This window comes from Myotis myotis, unplaced genomic scaffold (assembly GCF_014108235.1).
Source record: "Myotis myotis isolate mMyoMyo1 unplaced genomic scaffold, mMyoMyo1.p scaffold_m19_p_12, whole genome shotgun sequence".
Taxonomy (NCBI): domain Eukaryota; kingdom Metazoa; phylum Chordata; class Mammalia; order Chiroptera; family Vespertilionidae; genus Myotis; species Myotis myotis.
Window position 1 is genome coordinate 31,889,806 of NW_023416316.1, and position 27,354 is coordinate 31,917,159.

Sequence of the window (27,354 nt, forward strand, 5' to 3'; positions counted from 1 at the left end):
CGGGAGGGGGCGCGTCGGCGTCGGGCTTCGCCGGTTGCCGGGAGAACCCGTGACAACAAAAGGCGCGGACTGCGGCGGCGGCGGCGGCGCGGTGGAAGGAAACCGAGGAGTTCTGCGCTGCGCTCGCCGCCGGGACGGGCTTTCTCTGGCCGGTCAGTGCGCGGCGGGCGGGCCGGCCGGGCTGGCGAGGCCGGGTGCGGAGCTTCCTCCCGCCTGCCGCGTCCCGGGCCCGCCGTTGGGAGGAGGAAGCGCGGGCCGGGAGGGGCGCGCTCGGGGGCCGCCGCGGGTGGACTCCGTTGTGGGGGCGGGGGGCAGTTGGGGAGCCGGCTCGGCAGACGACGGCGCCCGCGGGGTGCTGGGGACCCCGCCGGAGGAGGTTGGGCGCCCCTGAGGAGGTCGGGGGAGTAGGATGCGTGGGAGCGCGGGACCGAGCGGCTCTGGAGTCGGACCCTCGGTAGTTCTCGTGTTTGACCTTCCAGCTGCGGGATCTGGAAGGAGTGGGAAGGGCCACCCCTCTGGGGGGTTCGCTTTGTCGCAGGCGCCTTTTTCCCTCGCGGATGTCGAAACTTGGCGCGTTCTGGGCGCTGAAGTCCGACCCCCCTCCCGCAGAGGTAGCTGATGACCGAGAAAGGATGCCAGATTCTTCCTTGAAAACGCCTTTCAAATAACACCGGCCTCTTCAAGTTTTTAAACCGTCGATGTTTCCCCTCTTTACTTCCTGTCTTCTCCAGCTAGAACTTTATGGAGTTGAAGCCTTTTCTGAGGTCCTTACGCGAGTCACTTTCCATTTGCTGGGAAGTTTCTTACGGAAATATTAACAAGCCACAACTTTTAGATAACCACTCCTTCTGAAAAACCAAGGGCACAGGATGCCAGCCGCATTTGGAAACACTTATTTCTGATTAATGACATGGCTTCGGTGATCAAATATTTATCTTGTCTTTACTCAGATTTCAAACTCCCATTGAGTATGCCTATAGATTACCAGCCAGTCAGATTTCACCTTCCTTTACATTTAACGATGACATAATAGATATATTTCTGATTACTGTAATTGATCAGAAGCTGAAGAAGTGTAAGTGCTGTGGATTTTTAAACAAATTCGTATATATTAATTTTTTGCAAACCATATGTTTATGGGTCCTAGCCTTTGTAGCTAAATTCCTGTTATATATATTAAAAATAAACCAAGTGGGGGAGCATTTGAGATCATGCTGCCCGTCTCGTTCAAATACACATTTATAAAAAGTCTCTACAGGTTTGCACATCTCTTAGTCCTTTCTCCTACTACTCAGTGGGAATGAGAAAAAGTGAAATTCCAAAAGACAGGATGGTTGATAATATATATTGCCATTGTAAAGAAACGAAAGAATGGAGGAGGAGTATTTACATCTCTAACCACTTTGAGAAAATTAATAGTGTTGCTATCTAAAGTTAAGAAATCAGGAGCAATTGTGTAAATGCGCAAAGTTTAAGTATTATACAGGTTTTGAAAGGCAGTGGAAGGCTTGGAAATCTCATTGGTATCTCCTGTGGGTCAAGTTTCTTAAAAAGAGAAATGCAGAAAAGGACAGAACTAATGACAAAAGTAACAAAACAAAACCTGTTTGAAAGGAAGAATTCAGAACTTTCTAAAAAAGAACTTCCTCTCCATTGATTTAAATCAGCATTCCATGGGAAACACAAGTGTGCTATTACCAAAAACAAACAATGAGACTACGCTAGCCGGCAAAGATGGTGGCATTTGAGCACACTGATTAGGGCTGGTAACCATGGACAGCGATGTTCCTGCTGAGGCCACAGGGATTCAAGACTGCTTTTCTCTGCTCGTCTGCCCTTTGAGTCCTTATGCACATTCATTTTGAGAAAGAAATTTCTTGATTTTCACTTTGTCTAAACCCACTCTCTTTATCAGATTGAGAAACACATACCTTCTTGCATCAGCCTAAAACCAGTTTTTGTTTGTGTGTATGTGTTTGTTTTGCATCGTTTGAAAATATATCACCACTTAGTTAATTTGCTTTAATGGCTGTCTTATGAAAGAAATATATTCATTAAAAATATATGTTCACTGGGGGGGGGGGGGGGGCAAGAACATGAAAATATCCCAATTATACTTAGTACTTTTTATTAGCAATTTCGTTGGAAGTAGTTAGTCTTGGCTGAACACAGACCATGACTTGTTTTAATGTGATGGTATAAAAACACACACAACTAATCTGTATGATGAAACTTCTAATGTAGGTGTTTAAAGACATTGGGAAGAACCAGCTCAGCACAGCGTCTCTGCAATTTCTTTGGAAAAGTTCCCAGCAGCAGATGATTGTAGAGACCTTTAGGATCCCTGAAAAGATTTACTATACATATGAGTATTTAGTTGTTCAGTGATGGGTTTTAGTAGAATGAATAAAACTGACAAGATTAGATGCATCTTTTTGGCCATTAAAGATAGTTTGCTAACTATTTTGGGATTTTATGGTCCAAGGGAGCTGATATTATTTTACTCTCAGCGGGCTCTTAGTAGAGTGATGTAAATGTTTTTTGTTATTGTGATCCTTTTCAGACTATCCACTCACAAAGTTGCAAATGCACAGTATTGCTGCACAGTTTTTAAAGGCTAGTGAATATTAAATATGTCTAAATTAACATTTCCATAGCAAGCAAATGTTACTTTTTTCATTAGTCTACTAGATTACTTAATGATATTGTTTAAGACTTCCCTTCTCCCAAACTGATTATTTTTCATCATCTACACTAAACTTTATTATAGATTGCTTGTTACATTTGTAAACTTTTTATCCTACCAAGACCTACAAGTTTTGTGTTTTTTAAAAAATATTTTTTTAGTGATTTCAGAGGTAGGGAGAGGGAGAGAGAGTTAGAAACATCAGTGATGAGAGAGAATCATTGATTAGCTGCCTCCTGCATTCCCCCCCACTGGGGATTGGGCCTGCAACTAGCATATGTTCCTTTGACCAGAATCTAACCCGAGACCTTTCAGCCCACCGGCCAATACTCTATCCGCTGAGCCAAATCAGCTAGGGCTGATGGTGTCTTTTGAGGCTCAAAACTTTTGCATTTGATTAAGTGGATTTTATCTATTTTTTCATTTTATTGCTTATTCCTCTTGCTTTCGGTGTTGTATCTGAACAACCGTTGCCAAATCTAAAGTTAGCAAGAGTTACCCCCATGTTTTCTTTTACGAATTTTATAGTTTCGACCTTACATTTACGTATATGAATCATTTTTCATTAACTTTGGTGCATGTGAAATAGGAGTCCGACTGGAGGGTGGATATCCAGTTGTACATGACCTTTTGTTGAAAAGACTGTTTTCCCCCATTGAGTTGTCTTCGCCTGCTTGTTGAAAATTAATTGCCTGTAAATGTGATGGTTTATTTCTGGGTCCTCAGTTCTTTTCCATTGATCTCTAAGTCTGGCTATGCCCATACCATACCTTCTGGAATGCTATTGCTTGATTTTAAAATTGGGGAAGTGTGTCCTCCAATTTTGTTCTTTTTCAATATTGTTTTTGGTATTCTGTGTCCCTCGGATTTCCATATAAATTTTTGGATGAGCTTGTCAACTTCTATAAAGAAGTCAGCTGGGATTCTGATAGGACTTGTGTTGAACCTTTAGATCGGTTTGGGGAATATTGCATTGTCATCTCAACAATGCCTTGCAATCCATGAACAGGAGATGCTTTTCCATTTATTTAGATCTTCATTCTTCCAACAATATTTTGTAGTTTTCAAAGTATCAGTTTTAAACACCTTTTTAAAAAATGTATTCCGAAGTATTTTATTCCTTTAATGCTATTGTAAATGGAAGTGTTTTCTTTTTGTTGTTGCTACTCTTCATCCAAGGATATTTTTTCCCATTGAGTTTTAGACAGAATGGAAGGGAGGGGGAGAGAGAAACATCGATGTGAGAGGGACATGGATTAGTTGCTCCCAACGTGCTCCCCAACCAGGGCTAGGGATCAAGCCTGCAACTGAGGTACATGCCCTTGACCGGAGTTGAACCCTGAATCCTTCAGTTCTTGGGCAGATGTTCTAACCACTGAGCCAAATAGGCTAGGGTTAGAATTGTTTTCTTAATTTATTTTTTCAGGTTGTTCATTGTAAGTGTAGCTACCAATTTAATTTTTTTAAAAGATATATTTTTATTAATTTCAGAGAAAGGGAGGGAGAGGGAGAGAGATAGAGACATTAGTGATGAGAAAGAATCATCGATCAGCTGCCTCCTGCACACCCCTTACTGGGGATTGAGACCAAAACCCAGGCATGTGCCCTGACCGGGAATCAAACCATGACCTCTTGGTTCATACGCCAATGCTCAGCTATTGAGCCTCAGCAGCCCAGCCCAGCACAGTTTAATTTTTTAAAAATATATTTTATTGATTTTTTACAGAGAGGAAGGGAGAGGGATAGAGAGTTAGAAACATCGATGAGAGAGAAACATTGATCAGCTGCCTCCTGCACACTCCTGACTGGGGATGTGCCCGCAACCAAGGTACATGCCCTTGACCGGAATCGAACCTGGGACCCTTGAGTCCGCAGGCCAACGCTCTCTCCACTGAGCCAAACCAGTTAGGGCCCAGTTTAATTTTTAATGTATTAATTCCACTAGAGATCTTCAGCAATTAGTATAACAATTTAGGAGGAGAAAAGCAGTTTCTCAGTTTTGATTATTTTTGAATAAAAAATGACTTATGGAAATCCTTAACATTATTTCATGGATTTATTTATAATATTTGTGGCAATGAGGAGATGTTATTTTTAAATATATAGCTATAAAACCTAGTGTAAGGATTTGCTTTTAACGTGTACAATTACCTAGTTATTTTCTTTGATTTAATTTTTTAACTCCCCAATTATTCAATATTTAGATTAATGAGCTGGGAAATATACTATAATTACAGAAAGAAGGGCACAATGGAATCCCATGTGCTTATCATTTAGTTTTCATCATTTACCAACTCATGGCCTCTACCCCTTAGATTATTTACAGCAAATCCAGACATCATATCATTTCATCTATAAATTATAGATGTCCTTTACAAGACAGATTTATTCTTTGTAACTAGCTTATGTTGGAACAAAACCTGTTCTAATTGACTTTGCTTTAGATGATGATTTACTTTTTAGGGAAGAGTTAGTAATTAAATTTTGTTTTTATTTTGATACACAGGAGTCCAGATCTTATGTAAAATGGATGGCTCTCACACTAGACACTGAATGTTAAGTAGAAAATCTGTTAGGAAAATCTAAGCTGCCATGGAGGAAATACCAGTAAAAGTTGCTGTAAGAATTAGACCTCTGCTATGCAAAGAAGTTCTTCATAATCATCAAGTTTGTGTGAGAGTTATTCCAAACACCCAGCAAATTATCATTGGGAGAGACAGAATCTTTACTTTTGATTTTGTTTTTGGCAAAAGTTCCACTCAAGACGAAGTTTATAATACGTGCATAAAGCCACTAGTGTTATCCCTCATTGAAGGCTATAATGTAACTGTTTTTGCCTATGGACAGACTGGATCTGGGAAGACATACACCATCGGAGGAGGCCATGTTGGTAAGATTCTCATAGTCTGTGACATTTGAAACACTTGAAAGAAGCTACAACATGAGAGCACCTGACACATAGTAGGTGCTCAGCATATTTTTTTAAAAATATATATATTTTATTGATTTTTTTACAGAGAGGAAGGGAGAGGGATAGAGAGTTAGAAACATCGATGAGAGAGAAACATCGATCAGCTGCCTCTTGCACGCTCCCTAGTGGGTATGTGCCCGCAACCAAGGTACCTGCCCTTAACCAGAATCGAACCTGGGACCCTTCAGTCCACAGGCCGATGCTCTATCCACTGAGCCAAACCGGTTAGGGCAGGTGCTCAGCATATTGATTGAATGAAATAATGAATAGGATAATCAGGTGTGCTCATACGTCATCTTTAAAACGTTTTTTAAGTTGAATTTTCATTAAACAGTTTAATTTATGGTTATATTTGTTTGAGGAAAGAAGTTTAAGACAATGTTCAGTGTTTAGACCTTTGACATTTTTTCCAATTTTATTGAGATAAATTGACATATAAATATTAGTCCAAGGTGTACAACATAATGATTTGATATATGTTTATATTGCAAAGTGATTACCACAGTTCATTTTATATGAATCACTGCACACAGTTTCATTTTTTTTATTCTTGTGATGAGAAATCTTAGCAACTTTTAAATATACAATATAGTATGGTTACCTGTAGTCACCTCAGGACTTATAACCATTACTCACACCCCTGAACCATGTGCCTCTGGCAGCCCTTTGTCATTTTGAACAGAATTTAAATTAGACATGAGTTAACATGATGTAATTTTGCATTTTTTCTAGATTTTGCATCTTATAATAGTCCACTTGTAAATATTAAGAGTCCTGTAATCAGAACTTAGAGGAAAGTAACTTAGACTCTTTTTTTCCCCCATTTTTTAGCCAGATTGTTAGCCAGTTGTAAAGTTTTTTACAACTTTGTTGAGGTTTAGTTGACAAATTGTAAGATATTTTAAGAATACATTGTGATGATTTGATCTGTGTGTACATTGTGAAAGGATTCCTCCCTTCTAGTTAATGCATCCTTACATATGTATACAGATTTCTGTTTTAAATACTGAGTACTTTAGGATATCATTTCTCTTGCTTGTAATAGTTTAGAGAAGATAGTATCATAAGATTTCCTTTAGAACTGGAAAGAACCTTGAAAATAATTTCATTTATGAGTGAGGAGCTCCAGCCACAGAACGCCGAAGGGCTTACTGAGTTAGGTGGCAGGTGACAGAGCGGAATTGAAAGCCAAGTCTTCTGTCGAGACTGTTAATTGTATTGGTATTTTCATACTAAAAGCAAGCTTTTGAATGTTGTGCATATAGATCATTGTTGAAAGTGATCGTTAGTATTATCTATATGTATAATGGCTTTCAATTTTTTTTCTACTTTCATGCTTCTCAAATGTAGAATATGTAAGTTTCAGAAACATCTCCCGTTGAGTGCAGGGATGGGTGCGGGGAGGTTTGGAGGTGGCTGTGTGGTTTGAGGAAGCCCTCATTCCAAAGAGTAAATGGAGGGGCCGTAAGTGCCTAATGCCACTACCTTGCCCAATTTTTTAGAATTAGTGTTATACAGGAATAGGAGATTTAAGATATTAGATTATTTTAGGGTCTCACAATAAAATAAATTTCAGATTTTCTACTATTGTGGTTTTTCTTGAAGATCACAGTTTTTTGTTGTTGTTTTTCTTTTTTATTGGCCAATGTTTTATGACCTTAATGACTCAGTATGTGCTTTATGCTAATAGGAGTATAAAATGTTCAGATCTTGGTGATAATTATAGCTATATTGTTTTTTAAAAAAATATATTTTTATTGATTTCAGAGAGGAAGGGAGAGGGGGAGAGAGAGAGAAACATCAGTGATGAGAGAGAATCATTGCTTGGCTGCCTCCCAGACCCTACACTGGGGATCGAGCCAACCTGACCATGTGCCCATGACCAGAATAGAACCCGGGACCCTTCAATCCACAGGGTGACACTCTATCCACTGAGCCAAACCACCTAGGGCAAGCATGTCAAACTCAAAGGTTAACATGGGCCATATAAGTTTTAAGTTTATGTGGGTTGCAAAAACCAAAAGCTTCAATTTTCATAGAAATGTAGGTTTATTTCAATGGAGACATGCTGAATACAAAGGGCTAAAATAAATGAGTAATCGTTAACAAAATAATAGGACATTTTAATAAAAATTAATATTTGTTCTTGAACATTAAATTACCAGACACTGATAACTGCATAAATTAATAAGCGTAATGCAAATACTAGTAAACCTATTTTTCTTGTTCTCCAAAAGCGAAATATTTTCTGTTGCGCACACCAAACAAGTTAGTACAAGACTAATGACGTGGCAATCGGCTGCTAGAATATTTGCTGCTAGTATTAGTGGGGAGAAATGGTGCGCCTGCGCGTAAGGTGTGTAAGGGAAATGAATGCAACACAATTATAGTAATCAGTCATTAGTGAACGTTGTAGTTCGTTATTAATATGTATAATAGGATATTGTGAAAATTAAGTTACAAAATTTTTATTAAAAAGTTTCTTATATACAGTTATATTGGCTGGGCCACAAAAATATTCGTTGTGGGCTGGATGCGGCCTGTGATCCACAAGTTTGACATACTTGAGCTAGGGACTATATTGGTTTTTTAAAAAAAATATACTTTTATTGATTTCAGAGAGGAAAGGAAAGGGAGAGAGAGATGGAAACATCAATGATGAGAGAGAATCATTGATTAGCTACCTCCTGCACGGCCCCCACCTGGGTTCAAGCCCACAACTCAGGCATGTGTCCTCACTGGGAATCAACCACTGAGCTACACTGGCCAGGCATAGCTATATTGTTTTTTTATTAAGAGGCCAGGAGTGTAATTTTAGTTCTTTAAGGAAAAAAGTTATCTATTGTCCTAAAATACTTTTAACTATTCTGAGGTGCTCTTTATCAGAAGAAACAGACCACCATTAGAAATAAATTTTGGTCCTAACTGGTTTGGCCCAGTGGATAGAGCGTCAGCCTATGAACCAGTGAGCATTTTCAGTTTCCCAGATTGACATTCCCAATTCTGAGAATATTATTTCATCACATTAAATTTCCAATTCTGGGTCAGTTGTCTGCCATTGTAATTATTGACCATGAAAATAATGTTGGTTTTTCCCCCCCAATAAATAATTTATTGAGCATTTGCTGTATATAGGGTACCATGCTACGTACTATGATAGTATGAAAATTTCTTATTTTTTAATATGATTCTTTTAAAAATATATATATTTCTTTATTGATTTCAGAGAGGAAGGGAGAAGGAGAGAGAGATAGAAACATCAATGATGAGAGAGAATCATTGATCAGTTGCCTCCTGCACAACCCCTACTGGGGATCAAGCCCGCAACCCAGGCATGTGCCCTTGGCCAGAATCGAACCTGGGACCCCTCAGTCTGCAGGCCAACGCTCTATTCACTGAACCAAGCAGACAAGGGCGTTTAATATGATTCTTATTTAAACTAATATTCATTTTCCAATTTTTCAGAACCTTGGATGTACTGACTTCTACTAGGCCTAATCTTTAAAAACTTTTATTTCTCTACTCTTTAAATAGCATATAATAAATAACTAAATGATGACTATTGAGGTACAAAACTTTATAAATTCTCTCTCTGAAATAGTTTATTTCAGGAATATAAGCCTAACATTGAAATGTGATTTATAGGTTACCAAAATACGTATTGAAGCTTTATTATTAATATTATTTGAAATTGAGCTTTTTGATAAGTCTTTTGAATTTTTGTGGGATTTTTCTTATCTTTTGAAGTGGGTAATGATCATCTATACATACTGGCTAATCCAGAATGCTTATACTTTGGTTTATAGATTGCTATTATCTTGATCCTAGAAGCTGTCAAAAAGGAATCCACTTTCTCCCTTGTATTGGAAAACCTACAGCTTCCTGTACATGCCACACGATGGCAGTATTACATCTTAAATTAGGTGAAAGGCAGTCCAATTTAATAGAAGTTCAGATTTTCAGGATGATTGTTGCCAAAAATTTAAACATTGGTAATCTTCAGCTTGGAAACAAGTGGGTTTTAAGGTTCATTTGTAAACCAGCATTTTGTAGCTTGTAATATATTTACCATGAAACAATGCTGAAAATGGTAGATAGGTTTGTTTCTAAATTGGCCTATAGAAACTTATTTAACCTTAAGTCCCAATTTATTATTTCATTTATTCATTTATCTTAAATTTTATATTGTACTTTTATTTACTATTTAAAAAATTATGGTAAATATATATATCTATATATATAAAAGGCTAATATACAAAGTGTCCCCACAGGAGTTAGACTGGAAGACCAGGAGTTCTATCACTCGCTATGATGTGCACTGACCAACAGGGGGTGGCACAGAACGAAGGAAGGTGCCGGCTGGCGGCCGGCAGCTGAGGAAGGGAGTCCCCGGCCAGCAGCCAGAAGGCCCTGATCAGCTCTGATCACTGGCCAGGCCTAGGGACCCTACCTGTGCATGAATTTCGTGCACTGGGCCTCTAGTATAACATAAAATTTACTATTTTAACCATTTTTTTAAAATCTATTTTATTGATTTTTTACAGAGAGGAAGGGAGAGAGAGATAGAGAGTTAGAAACATCGACGAGAGAGAAACATTGATCAGCTGCCTCCTGCACACCTCCCACTGGGAAGGGAAGGTGTGCCCTCAACCAAGGTACATGCCCCTGACCAAAATCGAACCCGGGACCTTTCAGTCCACAGGCCGACGCTCTATCCACTGAGCCAAACCGGTTATGGCTATTTTAAACATTTTAAGATTATAGTGCTCTAACCATAATCTTAATGTTTTGTAACCATCACTGCCTTTTTTTTTCAGCATCCCAAATAGAAACTTTGTATCCATTAAGAAATAACTCCCCTTCCTCATCCCCTGGTGACCTCTAATTTGCTTTCTTTCTCTATGAATTTTCATCTTCTAGATATTTCTTAGAAGTGGAATCATATAATATTTGTCCTCCTCTGTCTGGATTCTTTCACTTGTTTCCAAGGGCATCCTCCTTGTAGCATGTATCAGAACCTTATTCCTTTTTATGACAATAATATTCCATTTTATCTATATGTCATATTTTGCTTATTCATTCCTGTGTTGGTTGGCACTTGAGTTTCCCCCCTTTTTGTCTGTTGTGAATATGCTGCTATGGACATTGGTGTACAAGTATCTGAGTCCCTAGTATGCACTGTTGTTCATTCATAATGTTGTGCAGATCTGTGTTCTGGGTTGTGGAAGTGATAAAGGAAAAGAGGTATATGACTACTTTTTTTCCTGATCTCATCCAGTCTCATGATATTCAATACCATCTATATGTAGCTGACTTCCAATTTTTAAAAAATATCCAATCCAGACTACTGCCTTGAACTCTGGACTTAATATATATCCAACTATTGCCTGTTTAGTCTTTGCAATTGGCCACTAAATATCTCAATTGGATGCTAACAGACGCCTCAAGCTTAATTGGTCAAAAAATGAACTTCTGCTATTTTCCCCTCAAACCAACTCAGTCCCCACTCTTACCCATATTTTTTGATGGCAACTCCAGTGGCTCAAGAAAAAACCTTAGAGTCATTCTTTTGTTGTTGTTAATCCTCACCAGAGGATATTTTTCCATTGATTTTTAGGGAGAGTGGGAGAAAGAGGGAAAGAGAGAGAAACATCGATGTGAGAGAAACATATTGATCGGTTGCCTCCTGCATGCGCCCTGACCAGGGCTCAGGCCACGGAGGAGCCTGCAACTGAGGTACATGCCTTGACTGGAATCGAACCTGGGACCAAACTGGCCAGCACTAGAGTCATTCTTGACTCATTGCTTTCTTTCACATTTCACATCCAATCTGTCAGGGAATCTTAATGGTGTACCTTTCAACATAGATCCCAAATTGGGTCACTTCTCATCTTTTCTCTGCTACCATCGTGCTGTGAGCCACATTATATTAACCTGCCCAGCCCTCTTGATTCCCTGATTACTGCACAGCCTTGTAAGTGGTTTCCCCACACCCACTCCTGCCCTTTTATGGCATTTGCAAAACACCAGACTTAGATTGCTCTTAAATTGCAACTTACTACTATCCTCCAGTGCTCTGCTCTCACACAATAAAACCCGACGTCTACTGTGTTCTACACAGACTTATATGTTCTGGCTCTGTCATCTCTCTGACCTCATCCCCTGTCACTTCCCTCGCTCTCTCTGCTTCAACCACACTGGCCTTCTTGCTAATGGATCACATCAGTTTAGCGTCTTTGTACTGGTTGTTCTCTCCCTGGGTTACTCTTCCGTCAGATACGCACATGGTTCCTCTGCCACCTCTTTCAAGTCTTTGCTTAAAGGTCGGCTTCTCAATGATGCCCATCATGACTTTTCTACCTAACGTTGCAAACACCTCCCACCTAGATGCACCTACATATCCATTCCCCCTTACCCTGCTCAGTTTTTTATCTGGAATACCTATCACTTTTAACATACCATTTAATTCACTTATCAGTTACTCTTTTTTGCTGTTGTCTATCTTCAGTACAGTCCCATAAGGGCAGGGATTTTTTTTCTTCTGTTTTGTTCACTAATGGTTCCCAGGGTCTTAGAATACTGAATGGCAAAAAGAAGGTACTAAATAAATATTTGTTGAATGAATGCATGAGTAAATTTTGAGTAAGGGCATGCATGTGCAAACTTTTAACTATGAATTTTGTAGTTATGGTTTAAAAGATTGATAGTATAGAGAATTGTAAGAAAATAAATGTATTGATTGTCACTTTCATGTTGTAGCTTTTCTTATATTTTAAGTTTCATATGTGCTTTTTTTTTCTTTTTTCTAAAATTTCAGCTTCAGTTGTAGAAGGTCAAAAGGGTATCATTCCTCGAGCTATCCAAGAAATATTTCAAAACATCTCCGAAAATCCTAGCACTGACTTTAAAATAAAAGTTTCTTATATAGAAGTATATAAGGAAGACCTAAGAGATCTTCTAGAATTGGAGACATCTGTGAAGGATCTTCACATCCGAGAAGATGAAAAAGGAAACACAGGTAAAGTAGCCTACTTACTAGATAGCCTTCTTTAGCAAATAGATATGATTTAATTCAGTTTCTGGATACATTCCAACAAAGCTTTAGAAATACATAGAAGCAAAATGAATTTGTTTTTACTTTAAAATTGAGTATCTTATTGATTAACAATATCAGTTAAATTGTCCAGGTGAAAAGTAGAAGTTCAACTGTTAGGCAAGATGATGTTATTAAGTTGTAATTCAAGATAATACTTAGTTCCTAAAAATGCCCCACTTCCTTCCACTCCCGACACTGACCTTAAGTCAGACTGAGAAATAGTCTAGATTAATTTTTGTACTTTTTTCCCCCTCTCAGTTACCCCAAGATAGGGGATGGCTTCTCCCTTTGGTGTTCAGCCAGGTTGATCTAGAACTCATCTTTGTTCTTTGATTTTTGTCCCAGCACACCTATTGCTTCCTTATTTTTTTTTTAGTAGAGAGTTTATGTGTTTGCTTCTCCATACTAACATTTACCTGTCCTTTGTTGAGCTTCTCAAGGTCTGATTTTCTGTGTTTACAACCATTAATCTCATTAAATATCCATTTGTTTGGAAATAGGAGATGGTTAGAAGGGGAGGGTTAAAATGCAAGTATTTTAAAGGATAATACTTTATGCTTCTTTTATTTGAAAGGAAAAATATTCAACATAAAATACTTTGAAAACATAAAAAAGTATGAGGAAGAAAATAAAAGATTATTTTTGATCCCAGAACCCAAAATAGTTTCTCTTATTGTTGTGTTTTCTTTTTGTATGCACGTAGAGTTTTTTTTTTTTAAATGTACTTGCGATCCCCCACATACAGTATTACATCTTATTTTTTCACTTAATATTTGTATTGTGAACATTTTCACATGGCTTTAAATAGTTTTCAGCCTTGTGACTCTTGGTGGTCAGGTGGTAATTTGTCTTCTGAATGTATTATAATAATTTATTTATTGTTCCATTGTTGGATATTTAGGCTGTTTCAAAATTTTCACTATTATTAATAACAAGTGACTGTTCTTGGATGTCTTCCTCACCTAGGAAACACATGTAGTAGAACCTTCCAGGAGATAAAGGGTCCTGGTGATGGAGTCACTCCTTGAGGGAGTTTCCTAGCAGCTAGGAAAATAAGATGGCTATAGTCATTGAAACAGCAGCCTGCAGGGGGCAGTAAAGCTCATCTTCTTAGAGACCCTGTCTGGCAGCCATGGCATTCCTGGACATTTGGAGAAATTGTTTTTGTTTTTTTTTGTTTGTTTTTAGAACGCATACATAGTAGTTTATGAAATTACTAGAGGCCCGGTGCATGAATTCGTGCATGGGTGGGGTCCGGCCGCCCACCCCTGATGTGGGGGAGCGAGGGCGGGGAGTTATTAGTGTCAAAGATCTTTGCAGGGTGTATACACATTTGCTGTTGGCTTTAGGATGAGTTGAAGCTTCAAAGGCACTTCAGTGTCAGGGACCCTTACAGCTTCTGTTTCTAAGCCTCCCCCTAGACAGGTAATGCGGTTTAGTTCCCTGCTGACAAACCCCCTAAAGAGAGGCCGTGGTGTGATGTGCTGCCCTCTTTGGTAGGAAGCAGTGGAGAGAGAATGCAGGAAGATGGTGGTTGTGCTGGGCACCTCTCCTGGACACCTGACTGATGGTCCAGACCATGAGCAGTTTTCCTCCTGATCACTTGTCATTCAGATTTCTGGTCTATGGAGCCTGGAGAGCATTTACTTACTTAGAATTTCTGAAGGTCACACTTCAGTGATGGGGGGCTGGGCGATCGGGGGGCGGGGGCAGCAGAGGGAAGGGCTGCGGGTGGTTGGATGGCAGGCCCCGCCCCTGATCGGGCTGGTTGGCCGCTGCAGTGCACGGCATAGCCACTGGTCATTCTGGTCGTTCTGCTGCCATTCGGTCCCTTGGCTTTTATATATATAGATTAGATAATTCAATATAGCTATTTTTTTCTGAACAGAATTCAGGCTGGAGTTTTGAGCTTTTGTATCGTGAAATATATTTACTGAATATTTTTATCTTTTATTAAAAATTACAAAAATAATACATTTATTTTAAAATTATCTCACAGTATGGAGGGTACATTGTCATTCCTGATAAACTTAATGGTCAAAATATTCCCTGACTGATATCAATTCTGCAAAAATTTTTTGCAGGATGTAACAAATTGTGTTAAGACAAATTGCCATATATCTTACATAATGTCTTACAACATGCACTTGTTTGACATTTTTATTGAGTCCTTTGTGTGAAGCAATGGTTGGTATCCAAACTGGAAGCGGCACAATTAGCACCACCTTTGAAGCTTTTTAAAAAGTATTGGTGCCTAGCTGGTATGGCTCAGTGGTTGAGTGAACCAGGAGGTCACTAAAATTTCTTCCTGGTCAGGGCACATGCCTGGTTGCGGGCTTGATCCCCAGTGTGGGGTGTGCAGGAGGCAGCGGATCAATGATTCTCTCTCATCATTGATGTTTCTATCTCTCCCTCTTTTTTCCTCTCTGAAAGCAATACAAATATATTTTTTTAAAGCACTGGTTTCTGGGCCTTACTTTTCAGAAATTCTAATGAACTAGAGGCCGGGTGCACAAAAATTTGTGCACTCAGGGGAGTCCCTCAGCCCGGCCTGTGCCCTCTCACAGTCTGGGACCCCTTGGGGGATAACCACCTGCTGGCTTAGGCCCGCTCCCCAGGGGATTGGGCCTAAGCTGGCAGTCAGACATCCCTCTGGCAGCCTGGGAGCTCTCGGGGGATGCCTACTTGCCAGCGGGGAGCAGGCCTAAGCTGCAGTCTGACATCCTTAGCGCTGCTGAGGAGGTGGGAGAGGCTCCCACCACCACCGCTGTACTGGCAGCCGTCAGCCTGGCTTGTGGCTGAGCAGAGCTCCCCCTGTGGGAGAGCACTGAGCACCAGGGGGCAGCTCCTGCATTGAGCGTCTGCCCCATGGTGGTCAGTGTGTGTCATAGTGACCAGTCATTCCCAGTCGTTCTGCTGTTAGGGCCAATTTGCATATTACTCTTTTATTATATAGGATAGAGGCCTGGTGCATGGGTCGGGGTCGACTGGTTTGCCCTGAAGGGTGTCCTGGATCAGGGTGGGGGTCCCATGGGGTGCCTGGCCAGCCTGGGTGAGGGGCTGAGGGTCATTTTCAGACTGGCCACACCCCTTCAGGGTGGTGGGTCCTGCTGGGGTGCCTGGCCAGCCTGGGTGAGGGGCTGAGGGCTGTTTGCAGGCTGTCCACAGCCCCTTCAGGGTGGGGGTCCCCACTGGGGTTCCTGGCCAGCCTGGGTGAGGGGCTGAGGGCCGTTTTCAGGCTGGCCACAGACCCTTCAGGCTGGGGGTCCCCACTGAGGTGCCTGGCCAGCCTGGGTGAGGGGCTGAGGGCTGTTTTCAGGCTGGCCACAGACCCCTCAGGGTGGGGGTTCCCCCTAGGGTGCCTGGCCAGCTTGGGTGAAGGGTTGATGGCTGTTTGCAGGCTGGCCACAGTCCCCAGCCACCCAAGCTCCCAGTGGAGGCTGGCTGGAAGCAGGTATCTTGGGTTTGTTTATATTCTATAATTGAAACTTTGTTGCCTTGAGTGGAGCTCAGAGCCGGCCAGGGCCTGCGGGAAGCTTGGCTTCCTCCATTGCTGGGGCAACCAAGCCTCCTGCTTGCTCCAGCTCTGTGGCTGCCAGCTGCCATCTTGGTTGGGTTAATTTGCATATAGTCGCTCTGATTGGCTGGCGGGCGTGGCTTGGGGGCGTAGCAAGGGTACAGTCAATTAGCATCTTTGTCTTTTATTAGTGTAGATTAGTCTGGGATGGGACCTGGGCACAGGTACTTTCTTTTTTATAAAGCTCCCCCCCAGGTGATTTGCAGCTGGGCTTGAGAACCTTACCTAGTACTAAGCTATATCCTAACACTAGAAAAGTTATATAAAATTTATGCTATAATTTATAGTTATATTATCATGTTTTATAATTGCTGATATTTTAGCATTGTCTGTAGTACAGGTACTTTAGAACTTTAAATGAACCAGGTTGTTAAAAAAGGTTTCATGATCGAAATAATATAAGCAAAATGATTATTTTTCAAAGAAACAGTGGCATGATGGGATCTGATTAAAAAGGAAGTACACCATTGTAATTTGACCTCAGAATTAGGAGCTTTACTGCTTTGATTCAAATCTGAAATCTATCTAGTCTTTTTTGAAAATTTTGGGTATAAACATGTGGTAATAGTAAGCCTAGGTTACTTGTTCTTATTCTGCTGTTGAAATAGAAATTTTCTGCTTGTTTTGAATTGCCATTTCGTTTGTTTACCTTGCACTCTGATATTATGTAGGGCACACCTGCTTTTAAAATGAATACCTTTACTTATACTAAAATTTTCATCTGTCATTAGATGTGACTCCACAATATAAAAAAACCCTTAAACCTAAAGAGAGCTTGAATAGTAACAAAATTCAAGAGAGACTATTTTTTAAAAATGAATCTATTACTAATTGTTTTTTTTAATCCTCACCTAAGGATACATTTATTGATTTTAGAGAGGAAGGGAGAGAAAGAAATATTGATGTGAGAGAGAAACATCAATCCATTGCCTCCCTTCTCACCCTGACCAGGGACTGAATCCAAAACTTAGGTATGTGTCCTGACCGGGAATTGAACCTGCACCCTTTTGGTGTATGGGACTACACTCCAACCAACTGAGCCATCTGGCCAGGGCTGATTAATTCTTTTGAGTTATATATTTAATTAATTTATTATCTTTTAATTAATCCATTAGCTTCTCCAAATCAAATACTGAAATTAAGAGTTTTTCTCTTATTAGCTGGTTTAAAGAATTGCGTATGATGTGTGACTGCAAAGAAACCAGATCATTACAAACTATGTACAGTATTGTATCTTTTAGAATTTAAACATCAAATTGAGCACTCTCTGTAAAATGTCCCTTTTGGGACATTCTCTAAAGTTAATTAATCTTGCTGCTGTTACTATTGTTTGAAATACTATTGATTTTTTTTAAATCCTCATCCGAGGATATTTTTCCCTTGATTTTTAGAGAGAGGGGGAGAGACAGGGAGAAACAGAGAGAAACACCGAAGTGAGAGAAACACATCCATTGGTTACCTCCCACATGCCCCCCATCAGGGCCCTGGGAGCCTGCAGCTGAGGCATGTGCCCTTGACTGGAATCAAACCCAGGACCCTTCAGTCCACAGGCCACTGTTCTGTCCACTGAGCCAAACCGGCTAGGGCACTATTGATTTTTTAAAGGGAATGTTTTAGCTGGGCAGTCTAGCAAATAACTGTTATGTGGTTAAATTGACTGTACTGGATTTTGATTAAAACTTGACTTAAAAACTTGCTGTTTTAAGTGATTGTCGGGGCCAAGGAATGCCAGGTGGAGAGTGCAGATGAAGTGATGAGCCTCCTGGAGATGGGCAATGCAGCCAGGCGTACAAGTACCACCCAAATGAATGAACACTCCAGTAGATCACATGCAATTTTTACAATCAGCATTTGTCAAGCTGAAAAAAATACAGAGGCAGCTAAAGATGGATCATGGTCTTCCCGTCAGCATATTGTCTCAAAGTTCCATTTTGTGGATTTGGCTGGATCAGAAAGAGTAACGAAAACAGGGAATACTGGTGAACGGTTCAAAGAATCCATTCAGATCAACAGTGGGTTGCTGGCTTTAGGAAATGTAATAAGTGCTCTTGGGGACCCACGCAGGAAGAGTTCACATATTCCGTATAGGGATGCTAAAATTACCCGGCTTCTGAAAGATTCTCTGGGAGGCACTGCCAAGACTGTCATGATTACTTGTGTCAGCCCATCGTCCTTCAATTTTGACGAATCCTTAAATTCTCTCAAATATGCCAATAGAGCACGCAACATCAGGAACAAACCCACCTTAAACTTCAGCCCTGAGTCAGACCGGATGGATGAAATGGAATTTGAGATTAAGTTGCTTCGAGAAGCTTTGCAAAGTCAGCAGGCTAGTAATAGCCAAACCAGCCAGATCCATCGAGAGGGGACTCCTGATAACAGGATCCTTTCTCTCGAGGAACAAGTAGCTCAGCTCCAAGGAGAATGTCTGGGTTACCAACACTGTATAGAGGAAGCCTTCACACTCCTGGTGGAGTTAAAGGACACTGTCAGTCTAAACCAAAAGCAGCAACAGAAGCTGCAGGAGTGGTTTAACATGACCCAGGAGGTCAGGAAGGTGATCCCCAGCTCATTCAGAGGAAGCTGCGGCATGGGAAACCTGGAAGAAGGACCACAGCATATTAGAGTTAACCAACTGAAGCGAGAGCTGAAGAAATGCCAGGTACATAGACACTGCTTTTATAAAATAACGTGTTTAAGGACTAAATTTATTTGGGGCCACTAAAAGTCATTGTAGGATGTCAGAAAATTTTTAAAAGGGTTATATGTAAAATCTCATTTGCCTTTGCTCTGTTTCTCCCTTTTTCTGTTCTTTCTTCTCATATTCATACCTTTCCTGGCTCCTCCTTTTTTCTCCTGTAAAATGTATTTTAAGTTGTTATGTTTATTAAGTACAATCTTGTGGACCTGGTCACTAAATTTAGAGGATGGGAACAAATAGTTTCAGGAACAAAATTAAGTTATACTTTACTGAGTTTTATCCCTCTATGGGTCAGTGGTTCTTGAAAGAAAAAATACTTCATCCCTTGAATTTGGAGTACTGATTTTTTTTAAAGAAGCAAAATCATCATATTTGGTAATATTTAAGAAATGTAGATATGTACATGTATGCATTATATGTATTGCATTTACATACATTGAGTTTAGAATTACATTTCCCCACTTTTCATTCAAAAAACATTTATTGAGTGAAGATTATGTGTCACAGGAAAGGTAGTAAATAGCAAGACATACCTAGTTCTGCTTATGTGGAGTTTGCAATTTAGTGGGCAAAGAGATGTTCTGCCAGATTTTTAAAGTAGGAAAACATAGTTAAAATGTAAAAATAATTTAAAACATAGCTGTCTAGTTAGAAATCTTTCCTCAATACCTTTTTATATGTATTAGGGAAAAGCCAGTTGCATATTCTTTGTTATTGCAGTCATTGAAATTTTGTTCTCAGCTTTCTTTTTTATTATTATTTTTTATTGATTTGAGAGAGATAGAGAAAGAGAGATAGAAACATTGATGAAAGAGATACATTGATTAGTTGCCTCCTATACACCCCCGACTGGAATTGAACCCGCAACCTAGGTATGTGCCCTGAGTGGGAATTGAACCCATGACCGTCTGGTGCATGGGATAATGCTCCAACCAACTGAGCTATACAGGCTCAGTGTATCTATAGATATTTACCATATTAGAATTAAAACAAGAAATTTAATTATTAATTTATTAAAAATAACAATACTAATCTAATTATATGGTAATATATAGACTATTTTTCATGAACAAATAATATTTCCAGAAACCAAAAAATAAGTGAAATTGTTTTACATTTTTGCACATCTCTTTAATATCTGGCTTAATAGAAGACAGGTAAATTTTCATATCTGCTTCAGCATTCAGTTTGTCACAATATGTTGTTTTAGTTGAAATATATGAAGAAAATCCAGCATCATAGAGATTTTTAATTAGAAAGAGAATATTTAATGCCTTTTTTAGATAATTGTGGATATTCTTCTTTGAAATCACACTCAAACTCAACAAGTAGAAATTTTCTAAAGATTACTTGCAATGTCGGATTTGAAACTATTTTGTCACATTAAAATCTATACATTAGAATTCAGAAGATGGTGGCCGACAGGACAGCAGGGAGAGGGAGAGTGTGACAGAGTAAAGAAGCGAGAGGAACGTGTGTGGAAGTGGGTGGTGGGTGCGTGGGTGAGTGAGGGACAGATAGATATCTCAGGAATACCTGGGACTGGCAGATTGGGCTCGCCATGGGCACCCCACGCCGGTTTGGCTTTGGTGCGGAAAGCACGCCATCTTGTAGAGGGGAGCGAAGGAGGCCAGGAGTGCTGCCCCACCAACATCCCGACTGACCTCGGGCAGCACCCCCGGACCTGGCCAGGGAGCCGCTTGCCAGCTCTAACCCACGTGGAACCACCACCGTGCCCAAGCAGTGAGCAACGCGGTACCGCGACGTGGGTCCCAGATGACTTCAGTGGGAGCACATCAGACAGACCTCCGGAGGAGCTGAGCCTCTTAACCAGAGCCCAAACCCAGCATCCCAGGATCCCACGCTTCAGGTCCTCGAGCTGTGAGTGCAAGCTATGGGACCCCACTCCCCGCTCCATCCCTGATACCAATACAGAACCTCAGCCCAGTGTGTCCTATACTCCTGCCCAGACGGAACCCTAGCCAGGTGAGCATCCCTCCCCTGACACTGAGCTCCACGGCCAGCATAGAGCCCTCACAGGGCACAGGGTGAGGGCCCCGCCCCTTGTGCAGACTGACCACGCTCCACCCCCAGTTTTGCACTCGCTGCCAACTTAGGCAAAGTCTGCACAGGGCCAGCCCCCTGCCTCTGGCACAGCCTGAGTGTGCAATGCCGCCAGCTTTGTGCTCTGCTTTCAACTTAGGCAGAGCTCTAGCAGAGCAAGTGCCCAGCCCCTTAGACAGACAGCGCACACTCTGCTGCCAGCCCAGGCAGAGCTCTCAGAGGGTGAGGGCCCCGCCCCTTGCACAGATGGAGTATGCTCGGCCACCACCTTTGCACTTCACCACCAACTTAGGCAAAGCCTGCGAAGGGCAAGCGCCCTGCCTCTTGGCACAGCCTGAGTGCACTCTGCCACCAGCTTTGCCCTCTGCCTCCAGCTTAGGCAGAGCCCTTGGAGGGTGAGCATCCCACCTCTGGCACAGACTGAGTTCGCCCAGCCACTAGCATAGGAAGAGCCCTTCAGGGCAAGCACCCACAGCCTGGCATAGACTGAGTGTGCTCCGTTGGTAGACAGAAACCTCAAGGGCAAGTGCCCTGCACCCCGACAAAGACAGAGCAGCTCCACCACCAGCACAGACAGACCCTTTGGCTGGGTCATGCCCCACTCTGGCACAGACAGAGCTGCAGCCCAGAATGGGCTAGCATCTGGCTGAGACAGAACCTTGAGCCGGTGGGTGCTCTGTCACCAGCACAGACAGAGCCTTCGGCTAGTGCACACCCCGCCCCCAGCACAGACAGAGCTGTCATCTCTGCATGCCCTACCCACAGCCCAGGTCAAAGCTGCTGGCGCGACCTGGTGCGCCAACTCACAGGTCACACGTCAAAGCTGCAAGTGCACTGCCAGAGGGACCTAGGGTAGCATCTTGCCTTAGCGGCTGGAGGAGCACAGCGTACTGCATGCCAGAGGGCTCTGGGCTCTCACAGAGAGTTGCACACTAGGGGTGCTATGCACCGGCCCCCACCAACCCCGAGAAATGGATAATTGAGGGACCAGAATTGTGGGAGAAGGGGATACAACTCAGAGCAGAGACAAAAAAGGTGTGAAACTCAAGGGAGACGCAGTCCCTGGTGCTAGTGAGTCCATGACCATTGGACTGCAAGGGGCCTCAACCCCTTGAACACCAAGCAGGTAGCCCAGGGCCAGAAAGAGACAGCAAAAATGGGGAGACAAAGAAACCCCAAAGGAAACAAAAGGAGGAATGACCAGAAAATGAATTAAATAAAACCAAGGCATGCAATTTGTCAGAAAAAGAATTCAGAATAAGGGTCATGCAATTCATAAACTGGATGGATGAAAAAATCAACAACCTATGTAAGAATCAGGAAGAAATAAAGAGTGCTATAGCTACAATAAAAACCTCCACAGAAGCTTTCAACAGTAGACTAGAAGAAGCGGAGGACCGAATTAGTGAATTATAAGGCAGGGAAGCAAAATGCACCCAATCTGAACTGCAATTGGAGAAAAAAAACCAAAGGCAGGAGGAGAGCCTAAGGGAGCTTTGGGACAACATGAAACAGAGCAACATATGTATAATAGGGGTGCCAGAAAGACAAGAAGAGGAGTAAGGGTTAGAAAACCTATTTGAAGAAATAATGTCAGAAAACTTCTCTGATTTGGGGAAGAAAAAAATTACACAAGCACAGATAGTCCCAAATAAGATGAACTCCAAAAGACCCACACCAAGGTACGTTGTAGTTACAGTGGCTATTGTTAAGGACAAAGAGAACCTTAAAGGCTGCAAGAGAGAGATAGGAAGTTACTTACAAGGGATCTCCCATTAGATTATCAAATGATTTCTCAACACATCAGGCCAGAAAGGAATGAAAGGAAGTATACAAAGTGATGCAAAGCAAGGGACTGAATCCAAGAATACTCTATCCAGCAAAGCTAGCATTCAAAATTGAAGGGGAGCCCTGACCGGTTTGGCTCAGTGGATAGAGCGTCAGCCTGCGGACTGAAGGGTCCCGGGTTTGATTCCGGTCAAGGGCATGTGCCTCGGTTGCGGGCACATCCCCAGTGGGGGGTGTGCGGGAGGCAGCTGATCGATGTTTCTCTCCCATCAATGTTTCTAACTTTCTATCTCTCTCCTTCCTCGCTGTTAAAAAATCAATAAAATACATTTTTTTTAAAAATTGAAGGGGCAATAAGGAGCTTCACAGATAAAAAAAAGCTAAGGGAGTTTATCACCACCAAGCCAGCAATGCAAGAAATGCTAAAGGGACTGCTGTAGAAAGAAGAAATAAAAAGGGGAGAAGGAACACAGGCACAAAAAATAAAAATAGCTTCAAACAAGTGCCTATCAATAATAACTTTAAACGTAAACAGACTAAATGTTCCAATCCAAAGACATAGAGTGGCTGAGTGGATAAGAAAACATGACCCTCTCCAAATAGCTGCAGCAATCATGAGAAAGAAGAACAAAGTAGGAGGGATCTCAATACCAGATATCGAGCTATATTACAAAGCCACTGTTATGAAAACTGCCTGGTACTGGCACAAGAACACAGTCATTATAGATCAATGGAATAGAATAGAAAACCCAGAAATCAACCCAAAGCACTATGCTCAATTAATATTTGACAAAGGAGGCAAGAACATACAATGGAGTCAAGACAGTCTCTTCAATAAATGGTGTTGGAAAAATTGGACAGATACATGCAAAAAAAAAAATGAAACTAGATCACCAACTTATACCATACTCAAAAAGAAACTCAAAATGGATAATGGACTTAAACATAGAGGAATCCACAGGCAGCAAAATCTCAGACATATGCTGAAGCAATTTCTTCACCTATACAGCTCCTAAGGCAATGGAAACTAAAGGGAAAATAAACAATGGGACTACATCAAAATAAAAAGCTGCACAGTGAAAGAAACCATCAACAAAACGACAAGAAAGCCCACTGCATGGGAGAACATATTTGCCAATGTTATCTCTGATAAGGGTTTAATCTCCAACATTTACAGGGAACTCGTACAATTTAACAAAAGGAAGACAACCCAATCAAAAAATTGGCAATGGACCTAAATACTTTTTGAAAGAAGACAGAAGGAAGGCCAAGAGACATGCAAACATGCTCAAAGTCACTAATCATCAGAGAGATGCAAAGCAAAATGACAATGCAATACCATCTCACACCTGTCAGAATGGCTATCATCAACAAATCAACAAACGACAAGTGCTTGGCAAGGATGTGGAGAAAAAGGAACCTTCGTGCGCTGCTGGTGAGAATGCAGACTGGTGCAGCCACTGTGGAGAACAGTATGGAGTTTCCTCAAAAAACTAAAAATGGAACTCCCATTTGACCCAGTGATCCCACTTCTAGGGATATATCCCAAGAAACTAGAAACACCAATCAGAAAGGATATATGCACCCCTATGTTCATAGCAGCACAATTTACAATAGCTAAGATTTGGAAACAGCCTAAGTGCTCATCAACAGATGAGTGGATTAAAAATTATGGCACATCTACACAATGGAATACTACGCTGCTGTAAAAAGGAAGGAACTCCTACCATTTGCATCAGCATGGATGGTCCTGGAGAGCATTATGCTAAGCAAAATAAGCCAGTCAGAGAAAGATAAATAGCACATGATCTCACTCATTTGTGGAATATAATAAACAACATAAACTGATGAACAAAAACAGATCCAGAGACAGAGAAGCATCGATCAGATGCTCAAACCTCAGAGGGAAGGTAGGGGAGGGTTGAGGTAAAGGGGAGAGATCAACCAAAGGACTTGTATACATTCATATAAGCCTAACCAGTGGACACAGACACCAGGGGGTTGAGGGCATAAGTGTGTGGGGGGGAATGCAGGGGGGTGGGGGGGGGATAAGGACACATGTAATACCTTAATAAAGAAAAAAAAAGATCTATACATTAAAAGTCATTGGTCCCTTCCTATCTTATACTTTGAATGGATCTTTTATCCACATCTGATTTTTGAATCATCATGCATTGGTCATTTGGAAAATATTTATTTACTAAGTTATGCAGACCTTCCAGATGTTGACACATTTCATTATACAATATCAAAAAATCATATTCATTACTATCACCACTGTTCTCAACAGTCTTTAAGTATTAGAAGCTGTCCTCATGCTCACAATAGCAGAAATGTTTTCCAAAATTCTAATTTTTTGTATGAAACCCAAGTTTTAGAATTTATAACAAATACTATTAATTATTTCCCTTGAAAATGATAGTTTTCATTTTTGAGAAAAGTCTACTATGTACCTAAGTGTGAATAACTATTGTTTGTCTACCTTTATCTCTTTGTGCTTTGGCTTTCTTTTTCCTCACTGAGTAAAGGCTTTCACTTCACTGCACCTGCTGTCTCTTTTGCTGCCACCTCTGCTATTTGTAGCTTTTTTCAACTTTCTCGTCTCTTGATACTTCTTGATTCCACTCAGAAAGCCCAAATTTTTATAAAGATAAGCTAATCAGAGTGGTTCTGGTTGCCAAACCAACCAAACACAGTGTATAGGGCCTTTTATTTTTATTTTTTGAGTGTTTAAATCTTTGCTGTGTTTGTTGCTGCTTACTATTCAAAAGTGTTTACCAATCAGAACAGTACTTGATCCTTGTGAACACCAGAGGCTAGTCTTTGAATAAATGAGGTTTTACTGTACTGTTAAGGTAATTGTGATTTGTAGTTGTGATTTTGGTCAATGTACAATTCATTTTTTATCATTATTTATACACATACTGAGGATCTCTATTTTTAAAATTCTCATCTCTTTGGATGTCTATTTTTTAAATTCTCATCTTCTACAAAGAATGAAAAAATAATAGAACAACAACTTCTGGATCAACTGAGTGGAGAACCAACAAAACTTACCCTGTCAATGACTTCTTCAGCTAAGGAAATTTGTGGAGATGGGCCAGATGCCAGGATACCAGAAAAGAGACCATATACTGTACCGTTTGATGCTCGTTTGGGACGTTATATTTATATCCCAGAAAGATCAGATGCCAGGAAGGTAACGTCAAAACATTAATCTCATATTTAAGATATTAAAATATTATATGTAATAAAATATCACAGTATATTTGTACAGTCTCAGCACGTAGTTTGGTTTCTGTTTGATTTTATGGATTTTTGTGTGTTCTCTTTTAATCGTAATGCTTTTTAATAAAAAAACAATAAATGGTAGAATGTATAGTTATATTTAGAAGGAATAGGTGAAGGTAATATCTACATCAAGGAGAAAAAGCTATCCTTTGCCATCATATTTTTAGTCATGATTAATAAGTCTGATATCTTCATGAATTTTTTTTCTTTCTTTAACCACACCAAGTTGAGATGAGGTTGGAGGGTATTTATTTTTACTTAATTGGTTTGTCTTACTATTTTCCAAATGACGTTTATGTATTACTCAGTCTTGCCAAGCTGACACTTCAAGATTATATAAAGATCTGTATGAACTTTTCTTTTAATATACATATTTTTTAATTTCAGAGAGGAAAAGAGAGGGAGAGAGAGATAGAAACATCAATGATGAGAGAAAATCACTGATTGGCTGTCTCCTACTGGGGATCAAGCCCACAACCTGGGCATATGCCTTGATCGGGAATCAAACTGTGACCTCCTGGTTCATAGGTCAATGCTCAACCACAGAGCAACATCAGCTGGGCTGAACTTTTTGTTTTGTTTTTTTTGTTGTTTTTTTTTTTTAAAAATATATTTTATTGATTTTTTACAGAGAGGAAGGGAGAGAGATAGAGAGTTAGAAACATCGATGAGAGTGAAACATCGATCAGCTGCCTCCTACACATCTCCTACTGGGGATGTGCCCGCAACCCAGGTACATGCCCTTGACCGGAATCGAACCTGGGACCTTTCAGTCCGCAAGCCGATGCTCTATCCACTGAGCCAAACCGGTTTCGGCAACTTTTGGTTTTTTATTTACTTGTGAACATGTGTGTAGTAAAGATATGCACAGACATTTCTCTTAAAAAATCATCAAGTTGCCGAAACCGGTTTGGCTCAGTGGATAGAGCGTCGGCCTGCGGACTGAAGGGTTCCGGGTTCGATTCCGGTCAAGGGCATGTACCTGGGTTGCGGGCACATCCCCAGTGGGAGATGTGCAGGAGGCAGCTGATCGATGTTCCTCTCTCATCGATGTTTCTAACTCTCTATCTCTCTCCCTTCCTCTCTGTAAAAAATCAATAAAATATATTTAAAAAAAAAATCATCAAGTTATCTCTACATGGAAAAGACTAGCAGACTCATGAATTTGGCTTCTGTTAAT

At 40.7% G+C, this 27,354-nt stretch overlaps 1 protein-coding gene across 5 annotated transcripts in view; it reads left to right on the forward strand.

Moving 5' to 3' along the window:
* Positions 1–24: 24 nt before the first annotated feature.
* The window catches only part of KIF27 (kinesin family member 27), a 74,860-nt gene continuing 47,530 nt past the window's right edge, over positions 25–27,354 (forward strand). For 4 of the 5 annotated variants that reach the window (XM_036330703.1, XM_036330705.1, XM_036330706.1 and 1 more), the window contains exons 1-5: positions 25–152; positions 5,193–5,576; positions 12,475–12,675; positions 18,037–18,992; positions 25,879–26,082. In XM_036330703.1, the coding sequence (XP_036186596.1) occupies positions 5,279–5,576; positions 12,475–12,675; positions 18,037–18,992; positions 25,879–26,082 (1,659 nt within the window). In that variant the 5' untranslated portion in view covers positions 25–152; positions 5,193–5,278. The remainder of the gene's footprint in view (positions 153–5,192; positions 5,577–12,474; positions 12,676–18,036; positions 18,993–25,878; positions 26,083–27,354) is intronic. The other variant, XM_036330707.1, reaches the window with a different exon arrangement.